The 14,040-nt window shown below is 34.9% G+C and overlaps 1 protein-coding gene across 1 annotated transcript in view; it reads left to right on the top strand.

Moving 5' to 3' along the window:
• Positions 1–14,040, top strand: part of shroom2b (shroom family member 2b) — a 33,165-nt gene continuing 19,125 nt past the window's right edge. Inside the window, exons 1-2 of the mRNA XM_056468322.1 lie at positions 1–198; positions 3,501–3,649. Of these exons, the coding sequence (XP_056324297.1) occupies positions 43–198; positions 3,501–3,649 (305 nt within the window). The 5' untranslated portion in view covers positions 1–42. The remainder of the gene's footprint in view (positions 199–3,500; positions 3,650–14,040) is intronic.

Genomic DNA, 14,040 nt, shown 5'->3' with positions numbered 1-14,040 from the left:
CACATAATGAGGATCCAGAAGAGCTGATTGAGTGACCGGCGCATGGAGATCCTGCAGGCCGGGAATGGAGCGCTTTCCCCGCTGGACGGAGGTGAGGATGGACCGCTGTTTGTGGAGCTCCAGCGGCGCGGAGGATCCCCGTGGGGCTTCACTGTCAGAGGGGGACTGGAGTACCGCGAGCCGCTGATCATCACCCGGGTACCACAAATACACACTAAACTCACACTAAAGTCATCGCGGGTCAGTATTGGACGGTTCTGTTTCCCATGTATTCATCTAATAGCGCTATCTAGAGTAAACAGTGGACCATCAATATGTTTAAAAACATTTCATTTTTGTTTATAGACCTGTTTTAGTTTTGTGCATTTAATTTTTAATAAATTTAATAAAATTATTTCAATATCTATATTCATATAATAAAATATAACAAAATATGTCAAAAAGCGTGTCTGATCGATAGAATCATAGACAATTGAATAAGGGAATTTAATAGAATTAATAAATAATTTATTAGAACTATTATAACTTTTTAATTTTGAAGAAATAATTTATCCATAAGTAAACAATTATTGATGAAAGCTATTTGGACACTGAAGTCATGCTCGTCTGAATTTCTGAGCATTACATTAGAATTAATATATTTTTAGTGTTGCAAAAACAACAACACAAACTACTTTAACATTATTATTATTATAATTATAGCTTTTGCATTAGGTTTAAGTTATATTTATATATTACTGATTTTTATTTTCATACAATTTTAATATAGATATAAATATTTAATGTGAATATGCTTTTCATTAGTTTGTTTTTCAATTTAGTATATTATATAATAAAAAGAAAACATTACATGGAAATATTTAATCTCTATTATATATCATATTTTTAATGAAATTTTGCATGTATAACTTCTATTTTAATCAAAAGTTTATATTTCTTTTTAAATATTATTTAATATTATTATTAGAACATTATTTAAAGTGGAATATTTTATGCATGTTAATACAATTTTTAAATTTATTTCAATGTAAATGTTATATATATATATATATATGTATATATATATATATATATATATATATATATATATATATATATATATATATATATATATATTAATCAATAATAATAATATATATAATATATTAATATATATAATAATAATTTCTTTTTAAAATGCTGTTTTATTTATTTGTTTGTTTCTACCACATCTCTTCTATTTGTTTTCACATGTAATAATTTAGACGGTTCATTCCGCTGTGGCGACCCCATATTAATAAAGGGACTAACCCGAAAAGAAAATGAATGAATGAACGTAATAATTTAGTTTAAAATGATGTCCCTTGTAGATTAAGCTGCATGAAAATAAACAAACTAAATCTTATGAAAACTCCCAACATCTCCTTCTGTAATTTCCCGCAGTTCTTCAAAATTGCTCTGAAGTTATGTATAATCATGTACTATTTAAGCTGCACACAAAGCTCCAGAAGCCACCGCTGGTGTTCGACTGCATTTCTGCACAAATGAACCAAACCCCGCTGCCTCTAGTCTGAGTGCAGGACTGACCTGTGATCAGCTGCTGTGCGTGCGAGACAGGCCGATATATAACGTTTCAGATGCTGAATATTTAACTTCTGCACTCAGGTTTCCTTTGACTGCAGCGCAGCTGATGCACCTTTCTGTTTCCCAGGATGCTCTCTGATGCACTGTTAAATATATCCCTAAATGAGCAGTATCTGTATTTTGGGATTCACGTTTTTATTTATTCCCGTTTATTTCTGCTTCTGAATTGCATTGTGAACTCGATCATTCTTTCAACAAGTTTTAACATCGAAAAGTTGTAAAAAAGTGACTTTAGGAACATGTTTAATAGTTTGCAGTGCTGTATTGTCTGTGTTGGTGTTGTATATTACGCTACAGAGACCTTGTAATAAACTCCAGCACATTTTCTGTTATTTTGCAGACTTATTACTCTAGATCAGGGGTCACCAATCTCGGTCCTGGAGGGCCGGTGTCCCTCCAGGGTTTAGCTCCAACTTGCCCCAACACACCTGCCTGGGTGTTTCAAGTATACCTTGTAAGACGTTGATTAGCTTGTTCAGGTGTGTTTGATTAGGGTTGGAGCTAAAATCTGCAGGACACCGGTCCTCCAGGAACAAGATTGGTGACCACTGCTCTAGATATTATTATAAATAAATAATAGTAAATACATAAATAAATAAAATAATAATTTAGTAAGTATATGATTATATATATATATATATATATATATATATATATATATATATATATATATATATATATATATATATATATATATAATGTGTATATATATAATGTGTATATATATATAATGTATATATGTATAATAATAACAATAATAGTAATGATAATAATAATAATTAGGAATGAAACGGCAACTTATCCAGCATAAGTTTTACGCAGCAGAAACCCAGCCACAACCTAGCACTGGGAAACATCCATATACTCTCAAACCCACATCTACACGGGGAGAACATGCAAACTCCACATAGAAACACCAACGGACCCAGCCGGGACTCGAACCAGCGACCTTCTTGCTGTGAGGACCCAGTGTCACCTATATTATTAAATATTTCAGGCCAAATATACAAAGTAGCATGGTAAACAATATACAGAGCATTAAAATGAACGAATGTGCGAATATGAAACCAACTTTACCTCAGTGGAAGTCAATGGTTACCGGTTTCTGACATTCTTCAGAATATATGATCTTGTGTTAAACAGAAAGCCCTAAAGGTTTGAAAACACTTGAGGAAAAGTAGATAGTGTGTAAAATGCGGTCATGATCAGTCATATGATGTTGTGGAGTCAGTTTAAATGCGTCCAGTTTCAGATATTTTGACTTTTCTCCATGTTTATTCACTCTTTATGAGTCTGAAATCATTTTTAAAATCCTCATTCGCCACACGCCACCATACAGATGATCACTGGAAACCTTGAGCACCTGAAGGAAACCCACACCAACACGGGGAGAACATGCAAACTCCACATAGAAACACCAACTGACCCAGCCGGGATTCGAACCAGTGACCTTCTTAATGTGAGGCGACAGTGCTAACCACTGAGCCACGGTAATATTATTATTATTATTATTATTATTATTAACTTAAATTTAGATTTTATATAATTAATTCAAATTCTCGCTTGAGGTTTAATCGTGTGGTTTTGGTTTGATATATTTTTAAGGAATTGAATGATGTTGACTGCATGTTTTCCCACTTATCACTGATCAGCAGAGACACAAACCACATCCATCCTAATAATAATAAACTCCATATATGACCGTAGACGTGTCAGAAACGAGCAGGAAAAGAGCCGCTTCGTCACTGCTGGTTTTATTTCTGCTTCTGTTATCAGGGTTTCTGTCATACAGCTTTATTAAACATTCAGTGTAATGATGTCTGCAGTACAGCGGATACTTATATTTGTTTTCACTTGTTTTGTGTGTGTGTGTGTAGGTAGAGGATGGCAGTGGAGCGGCGCGGGGTCGACTGCAGATCGGTGACCAGATTATCAGTGTTAACTCAGTCCTGCTCAGCGGATACAGACTGGAGGCCATTTGTCTGATTAAAAGCTCACACAACACACTCTCTCTGGGAATAAAACGGTAGGAATTGACAGTTTCATCATGAAAACTGACACCATTTGATCTTGTCTATTTGTTTTGAAGTTAACATCACCATATGTAGACAGTGGCAGAATTCAGAATCATTCTCTAGCCGGATTGCTGTCCAAGAACAAATTTAGACCTGATGACCACTTATAATGCTCTACCCTAGTGCCTGCACAGCAACCTTCCAGCACCCACTCAGAACACTCTGACAACAGCTAAGAAATCCCTAGCAACACCCTGATAACCCCTTATAATGCTCTACCCTGGCACCTGCATAGCACCTTCTAACAACCACTCATTACATTCTGACAACTACTAACACTGCTAATATTAAATGAGAAAACAGTGGGCGTGGCTTGTTTTTTTTTTTTCTACTGCGAGCCGATTGGATGTAGCAAAGTAGGCGTGTCATTCAGAAAGATAGGGGGAGAGTTATTACAACCTAACAGACTCCTCCTCAAAACTGACAGCTGGAGGGGCGTGGTTAAGTATGTTAGCCACGCCCAATATCTCAGACAGGCCTAGGGCCCTATCATACACCCGGCGCAATAAGGCACAAGAAGTTTTTGGTGTGATGTGTTGCTATTTTCAGATCAGCGCAACCCTAATTTTCCAGTTTTGCGCCATGTTGTTTAAATAGCAAATCCATTTGCGCCACTTTGTGGACTCATGGGTGTGCTGGTCTGTAATAGAGGTGTGTTAAGGCACATTGTTGGCATGTTGCTAGAGAAACAGCGCAATAGACCAGCTGAAAGCAGGTCTAAAGTCCAGCGCAGAGTGCGTTAGTTGCTTACACATTGCGTAATACACACAGGATGTACAGCAGGGGTGTCAAACTCATTTTAGCTCAGGGGTCACACAGAGTAAAATCTATTCACAAGTGGGTCAGACTGGTAAAAACATGGTATACGTAACTTAAAAACAAAGGAGGAGAGACGCTCGATTACCAGGAGATTATCATTCTTTTGCGGGCATTCGGGAGTCTCTGCATATGCGGGAGACTTCCGTGTGACTTGGGATGTCTGCAGAACGATATCAGGTGTAGCACTTCAAGTGAGTTTGTATGGGTTATTTAACTCCTTATACCTGCCGTCTTTTAGCTTTCAGCAGCGTATTAAGCGTCATATCCTGAGTGGCAGTCAGCTTCAGCATGTGATTCAAGTGCTTGTGCGTGAGCTTTCTTTTATTCATGCTCATTACAGAGAAAACTTGCTCACAAAGATATGAGAGTGCACTGATGGATATTTTTAAAAAGGGACCACCAGGAAGAATCCTAAATTATTCATCAAAAATATAACAGAAAATCATATTTAACTTTGAATAAATCTTTGTTTATTTCTATTTTATTTTTTTTGTCTAAGTAACTTTTTTATCATGTAATATTTTTCATGTATATCCATTTTTCCATGAAATAGCCATAAGTTACTGATGTGGCGATAAATAAATAATAAACAATAAACTCACAAAGGTATGTGGTCACAAACATCGTTGCTAATTTGTATGAATTCGTACGATCTCATTCGTACAATTTAGTATGATTTGCTTATCCACCAATGACGGTTGGATTTAGGGGTGTGGTTGGGTGCCACGCCTCTTTCTTAATTTTCATACGGCTGTACGAATTAGCCGCTAAACTGACCTAACGTAAAATAATTGTGTTTCCTCGTGAGATCACCTTAGTGTGGTACGACAGGGTATAGATGAGGTCTTTCTCTCTGAGAAGGCTGTCAAAATGACGCTGATCAGGCTTCTGGATCGGATGAAATTAACAGTTTGTTATTCCACCATCCAGTGGACACAAGTAAAACAGCAGCTCCTTTTATTGAAAATTCTCGTAAACTCGTTTGCGGGCCGTACGTTTGACTCCTCGGATGTACAGCAATACGCAAATATTTTTACAGATGAAAAAGAATTACAGGACTCAAATGTGTTGGCGTCAGTGGTGTAGTGGTTAGTGCGTCGACACATGCACTCCAGTGCTCATGGTGACCTGAGTTCGATTCCCGCTTTGTGGTCCTATGCCAATCCTTCCCCTCTCTCTGCTCCCCACACTCTCCTGTCAATAATCCCTACTGTCCCTCCATTAAAGGTGAAAAACCCCGAAAAAAAGATTAAAATATTACAAAAATTATTATGTTCTACATAAATATAAAAACCACTGCCTCCATGCCTTGTTCACCTCTGGGGGCATTTTTTTGTTTGTTTATTCATGTCAACCTGCTTTTGTAATGTTATTATTATTATTGATTATATACAGATTTATATTTGTTTTAATAAAAACAAGTTTAGATTTGTCATTAATGACACAAAGACCCTCACACACACATTTATATCTGCAGACCAACATTAATGACACAAAGACCCTCACACGCACACACACACACACACACATTTATATCTGATCAGCATCTGGCAAAAACTACACAGACTGATGAAGTGCATGTGCAGACTTTACTCACTAAAGCTGTTTAAAGCAGAGTTTATGCACATGAGGAACAAATAAGGTGAACTAAAATAATCCTTTCTCTGAAAATGCACTACTACATGTCCAGTTGTTTTGTTTCTAATGTAATAATGCAACTTTATTTGGTCAGTTTTATTAATCAGTTTCAATTGAAGCATGTCGATTACAGTTGAAGGTTATATTCTCTTTAACAGGACTGACTCTGAAGCCCAATCAAAGCATTTGGGTCTGAGAGTAACGTAATTTCGATTCTTTATATGTCCAGTACATGTGGTTGAATTGACAATAAAGCTGACTTTGACTTTTATTTCAGGCTTTACAGCGCCATCTAGTGCTGCTGGCGAACTTTACAACTGTTTCCTAAATGCCTTCAGTGAACTAGAGATAGTTTACCTAAAAATAAAAATTCCTTTTCTTCTCCTCCAGTTGTTTAACACAAAATAAGATATTTGGAAGAATGTTGAAAACCTGTAACCATTGACTTCCATAGTATTTGTTTTTCCTACTATGAAAGCCAATGGTTACAGGTTTCCAACATTCTTCAAAATATCTTTTTTTTTGTTTAACAGAAAAAATAAAAACATAAAGCTTTAGAACCACCTGAGCGAGAGTAAATAGTGTGTACATTTTTATTTTATTTATTTAATTTTACCGTTTAATTAGATTTGTGTTATATTTTCTGTCTTCATTTAATTGTTTTAGTGATTTTATTCATTTTCTTTTCGTCTTAGTCCCTTTATTAATCAGGGGTCGCCACAGTGGAATGAACCGCCAACTTATCCAACACATGTTTTACGCAGCGGATGCCCTTCCAGCTGCAACCTATCACTGGGAAACATCCACACACACTCATTCACACACATACACTACAGAAAATTTAGCTTACCCAATTCCCCTATAGCACATGTGTTTGGACTGTGGGGGAAACCGGAGCACCCGGAGGAAACCCACGCCAACCCAGGGAGAACATGCAAACTCCACACAGAAATGCCAACTGACCCAGCCGAGGCTCAAACCAGTGACCTTCTTGCAACCACTTCTAACTGCAACCCATCACTGGGAAACTGTTAAACTGAAATTAAAATTTAATAGGAGGGGTAATAATTCTGACTTCAACTATATATACACGTGTAACCCACTGGTCCTACTTTACCAAACCCAACGTCAGAGGAGTGAGGTTTGCCTGCATAGCACTTCACTAGCTGGCCTCCGTTGCTCTCAGCCCCCTAAACCTCACTCCCATCCCAGACGAGCCCCCACGTGTAACCCACCGGTCCTACTGCTGAGCTGGGATCGAACTGGCGATTCTTTGTATGGGAGTAGGTTGCTCTAACAAGGCGGCTGATCACCATGCCTCCAGCGTCTGTTGCTAGAGCACCTTTAGAGGTCAGAGGAGTGAGGTTTACAGGCATAGCACTTCACTAGCTGGCCTCTGTTACATACATATAAATATCAGGAAATTACTTATATGGTGAGATGAGATTGATTTGTCACACCACACTGCCCTAAAAGTGGCTTTAAAAATGTTTAAGGCTCAAAACAATTAAATGCGCAGTGATTTAATAGTAATTAAACAATAAACCCAGTTCAGTTTGATCAATGTGAGGACACCAGAGTCACGTACAGCTCTAAACTGAGGCCACTGACCCCTGAATCCAATTACACACACTGAAGATTTACCAGCAGCAAAACAACACATTGACACAACCACATTCAATCATTTAATATCTGCTTGTCATACTTTATATCCTAAAACATGAAACATATCATGATTTCAGCTCAGATGAGTGCTTTATTCTCCAGTTTTCCTGAGTTTTCCACTATGACCCCCCTCTGCTTGTAGAAGTGGTTTGCTCTGTGGTCTAGGTGACTCATCTGAACTCTCTGATTGGCTGTTGCTCTGAGCTCATTGTTGTGCTGCTGGTGTCAGTAATCAGACAGATTTTGAGCTGTGATGCGAGCGGGACACTCCATTATGGAGAGGGAAACACTGATCTGCTAACTCAGGTACACACACATACGCACACAAACACACTGGAAAAAAAGTTTGATCATTAAATTTGATTTAATGATTTTATTAAGGTCGGTGGTTGTGAACTATTTATATGGGCTGAATTTAAACAAACAAATTAAGTTGAGCATTACTACATTTAATTTGCTTGTTTACATTCAGCCCATATAAACTTTACAACCACTTACCTTTACTGCATACAAGGGTGGCTTAAAAATATATTAAGTTACAAAGATTTACATTTTAGGCCTTAAAAACTCTGTAATATTGTGTTGTAGTTGGCTGAGAATAGCTAAATCAGATGGGCTCTTTTCAATCTTAGTGTTTAACCTTGTTTAAGTCTGAAACTATTCACAATGGTCTTAAAAAGGTCTTAAATGTGTCCTTTTTGACCTGAAACTTTGTGTTTCTGTATGATGTGCTGATTCTTCCAGCTGATTTGGTGATGAAGGAATGCAGTGATTTAAAACAATGTGATGAATAATAATTGCAAGGCTTGACAATACTTGAAAATACTTGTTTTTTGAGGTATTAATATATGTGAAATATTTTTAGTTTTAATTTTAATTAATTTAGTTGTTTTATTTTCTTGTGTTTTTGTTTAATGTTTTGTTTTGCCTTATATTGACATTTCATTGGAAGTTATGTTAGTTGTGTTATCTACTTAAACTTAATGAAAATATCAAATATTTCCTTGAAAAACAGCCTGAGATTAAATAATGTTTTTTTTTTCATTTATTTTTATTTAATTATATCTATAATTTACTGTTATTGAATAATTTAATTCAATTAATTGAATTTAATAAATAGTTTTATTTTTCCTATGATTTAAATCTATTAGTTTAAGTTATGTTTATTTGTTTTTTATTTTAATTTAAATATTAGTTCTAGTGTTCATTTTGTTGACATTTTGGCAATTGTTTATGGATCTATAATTTTTAAAACATTTTTGTAATGTCTATATATTTAGTTGAGTTAAAATCACGTGCTGGATTGCTTTTGTATAGCAAATTACAACAAATGCAAAGAACTAAGTTTTATATTTTTATTTAGTTTTTATATTATTTTTAGCACTTTTTATTTTTGTCTAATTTAAATGTTTTTAGTTTGAGTTAATTAATATTAATTAATAGTACTAAACTGATAAAAAATGGTTTATTTGGGAAAGAAAATTCTGGGATGTTAATTTAGATTTTAGTTTTCCACTGTAAATTATAAGATTTTTTGTGCCGTTTAATTAAATTTGCCTTTAGTTTTTCACTGTATAACATACTGATAATCAGTGTGTGTGTGAGCGAGAGAGTGTGTGACTGTGTAGAGTTTTTGTGTATGTCTGTTTTTGTATCTATAGTGTTTGCTTTGTTGTATGTGTGTGTGTGTGTTTGTGTGTGTGTGTTTGTTTCTGTTTAGTGTTTGTTTGGGTGTATGTGTGTGTTTGTTTGTTTGGGTGTCTGTGTGTTTCTGTGTAGTGTTTGTTTTGGGTGTCTGTGTGTGTGTTTGTTTAAGTGTCTATGTATTTGTGTGTAGTGTTTGTTTGGGTGTCTTTGTGTGTATGTGTGTGTTTCTGTATATATATGTTAGTGTTAGCGTACATAGTGTGTGTTTGTGTGTGAGTGTGTTTGTGTAATGTGTTTGTGTTAGTAAGTGTGTGCTGTGTTTGTGTATATGTGCATGTTTGTGTGTGTGTATTAGTAGTAGTTGTGGTGTGTGTGTGTGTATCTGTGTGTCTTTTTCTGTGTAGCCTGAGCCTACACACCATATATATGTGTGAATATGTGTGTGTAATGTTTGTGTGTTGTGTTTGCATGTGTGAGAGTGTGTGTGTTTTTGTTTCTGTGTAGTGTTTGTTTTGGGTGTCTGTGTGTGTGTTTGTTTAAGTGTCTATGTGTTTGTGTGTAGTATTTGTTTGGGTGTCTTTGTGTGTATGTGTGTGTTTCTGTATATATGTTAGTGTTAGCGTACATAGTGTGTGTTTGTGTGTGAGTGTGTTTGTGTAATGTTTTTGTGTTAGTAAGTGTGTGTTGTGTTTATGTATATGTGTGTGTGTAGTAGTAGTGTGTGTGTGTGTGTGTGTATCTGTGTGTCTTTTTCTGTGTAGCCTGAGCATACATACCATATATATGTGTGAATATGTGTGTGTAATGTTTGTGTTAGTGTGTTGTGTTTGCATATGTGAGAGTGTGTCTGTATGTGAGTGTATAGTTTGTGTGTAATCCTGCTGCTGATTATGTCTGCACTTTCTATTGTTGCGTGTGTATTGTGTGCAGATCATCAGTGTGACTCAGCTGATGGAGAATTTCACCAGTAACACTCTATCACCAACACACACACACTACACACACTTCACACAGTCTGATGAGTCTCTTTTACACACTAGCTGTGTTTACATTCACCCATTTTTATGCACATTTTAGACTATTGCATTAAAACTGCTCAATGTAAACACCAAGATGTGCATAAAAACCTGTGTGTGCACCACTGAGTATAGGATAAACTTCATATATGATGAGAGGAAATGATGTAAACAGATGATGTGAGTAAAGCTGTGCTTCATCAGTCTGTGTGCTGTGATGTAGTTTTTGCCAGAGGCTGATCAGATATAAATGTGTGTGTGAGGGTCTTTGTGTCATTAATGTTGGTCTGCAGATATAAATGTGTGTGTGTGAGGGTCTTTGTGTCATTAATGTTGGTCTGCAGATCTCCATGTTTCCAGCTCTCCATTGTGTCAGATGTGAAATGTTGTTGTGCTGATTGTAAAAGGCCTCAGTCCTCCGTCAGTCCGTCATCACAGTGCTTCAGTATTATTATTCTTCCCTCCAGAACTGTCTTGAGCATCTGTCTGCGCTCTCGTCTCACACCTCTAAAAGCCACCACATTCACCGCGTTCATTGCATTTCGTCTTCTGAGCTCATTTATTAGAGGAGAGCAAACACCACAGTGGAGAATCCCAACAGTGCAGCAAACTCCACTTCTCTCAGTGATATCTGTGCAAGTTTAGCAGGAAGTGAGGATTTTATTCTCTTTAGTTTCTCATTGACTGTAAACTCTGCATTAATTGCTAATGTTTTATGCATAAATCTAATGTTTTTAGCACAGTTTGGATAAGAATCCAACTCTTTGAAATGCTAAATAGCTCAAAATATATGCAAAGTACTCTTGCTTACCCCCCCCCCCCCCTTTTAAATATAATAATGTCTATAAAGATAGCGACTTAATATCCAGCAGTCAATAGGCTTTTAATTATTCATTCATTCATTCACTTTCTTTCAGCTCAGTCCTTTATTTATTAGGTATCGCAACAGCGGAATGAACCGCCAACTATTCCAGCATATGCTTTACACAGTGGATGCCCTTCCAGCTGCAACCCAGTACTGGGAAACACCCATACACACTCATTCACACATAGCGCATTCAGCACATGTGTTTGGACTGTGAGGGAAACCGGAGCACCCGGAGGAAACCCACACCAACACGAGGAGAACATGCAAACTCCACACAGAAACACCAACTGACCCAGCCGGACTCGAACCAGCGACCTTCTTGCTGTGAGGCCACAGTGCTAACCACTGAGCCACTGTGTTGCCCAACTTTTATCAAATGCAGAAAAAATGTTATATGTATATTTTTATCTATCTATCTATCCATCCATCCATCCATCCATCCATCCATCCATCCATCCATCCATCCATCCATCCATCCATCCATCCATCCATCCATCCATCCATCCATCCATCCATCCATCCATCCATCCATCCATCCATCCATATAAATATATTTATTTATATTTATATATATTTAGTTTTTGCATTTTTATTAAACAGTTTTATCTTTAAATTCTTACTAATAAAATGTTTAATAACTCAAATATTTATAAAATGAATATAATTTTTTTATATAAATAGTCTTATTCTGTACTATACTTTATTCATTCATTCATTCATTTTCTTTTCGGCTTGGTCTCTTTATTAATCTGGGGTCGCCACAGCAGAATGAACCGCCAACCGGGGCTCGAACCAGTGACCTTCTTGCTTTGAGGCGATTGTGCTACCCACTACGCCACTGTGCAGCTCTACTATAAACTATTGTTAGGTTATTTTTTGTTTGTTAATACTTCTATTATTATTGTTATATTATATTTATTAATTATTATCCTGTTGTCATTTTGTGCCTCTGAATACATTATATATGAAAACCATATATACATTTTTAACTTTAACATTTTAACTTTTATACGTTTTTTATTTTTACTGTAATTGTTAAAGTTATATGTAATTATTATTGTACTCATCAGTATTTATTTTATTTCTTGGCTGATTATTTTATTTTTTGATCATTTATTATTTAATAATTTTTACTATTGACCTATTTTTAATCATTCTCCAGCCTTATTTTCAGTTTATTAGTTCTCAGTCTTATTTACATATGCAAATGAAAGTTGAGCGTCTCTCAGCCAATCAGAAGCGCAGGTTCAGGACTGTGTTTCTATAAGTCTCCAGACGTCTGTAATCCTCCAGAATCTGCTGTTTACAGGCTCGGTTTGCTCTTCTTCAGACTCTATATATCGAGCGTATAGAGGTTAAAGGCCAAACCCTTTAGCTGAGAAAGTCTTTCTGCACGTACATTAAAGCCAGTGTGAGATTCAGACCTGTAAACAAAAATTTGACACCTTTATTTCTGGTTTAAGCCATGTTCACTGCCAAGAAACTGGGTAAGTTATGCTTGTCTGCATTCAGTAGAATAATCTTGCTTAGTTTTTTTATGTACAGTGTAGTTTTTTTTTGTTATAGTTATAGTTTTACAAAAGCAATACTGCAATTGATTGTAATTAAAGTGAGATCAATTTATAATATTTTTGTTATTATTTATTTATTCAATTATTTATTATCATTATTTATTATTTTTAGCAAGATTTTTTTGAGTGATTTCAGAAATAGAAATCATAGTTTATGATTTAATTGATTATTAAGGGGATTAATAGCAGCTTTTAATTTTATTTTTATTGCAGCCAAAAAAATAATATAAAATAAAATAAGGTTTTCTCCAGAAAAACACATGTAATGGGAAATACTGAGAAAATTTCTTTGCTCAGTTAAACAGCACTTGGAAAATAATTATTTTATTTCATGTTTATTTGACAGGGACGATGCACATTAATAATACAAAAATGCACAAAATTTGATGAAATGCAATTTATATATTTAATAATATGTAATTATATATATATATATATATATATATATATATATATATATATATATATATATATATATATATATATATATATATAAATATAAATACACACACAGTTAAAGTCAGAGTTATTAGCCCGCCTTTGATTTTTAAAAAAAATATTTCCCAAATGATGTTTAACAGAGCAAGGAAATGTTCACAGTATGTCTGATAATATTTTTTCTTCTGGAGAAAGTCTTATTTGTTTTATTTCAGCTAGAATAAAAGCAGTTTTTTAATTGTTTAAATACCATTTTAAGGTCAATATTATTAGCCCCCTTTAAGCTATATATTTTCGATAGTCTGCAGAACAAACCATCATCATACAATAACTTGCCTAATTACCCTAACCTGCCTAGTTACCCTATCTAACCTAGTTAATCACCTAGTTGTCACATTACGTTGTATACTAGTGTCTTGAAGAATATCTAGTCTAATATTATTTACTGTCATCATGGCAAAGAGAAAATAAATCAGTGATTAGAAATGAGTTATTAAAACTATTATGATCAGAAATGTGCTGAAAAAAAAAAAACTTCTCTCAGTAAAACAGAAATTGGAGAAAAAAATAAACAGGGGGGCTAATAATTATGACTTCAACTATATATATATATATATATATATATATATATATATATATATATATATATATATATATATATTATATTATATTATATTATA

The sequence above is a fragment of the Danio aesculapii genome, chromosome 11, assembly GCF_903798145.1.
Source record: "Danio aesculapii chromosome 11, fDanAes4.1, whole genome shotgun sequence".
Lineage (NCBI taxonomy): Eukaryota > Metazoa > Chordata > Actinopteri > Cypriniformes > Danionidae > Danio > Danio aesculapii.
The sequence above is the reverse complement of the archived record's forward strand: the minus strand, read 5'-3'. Positions and strand labels throughout refer to the sequence as shown.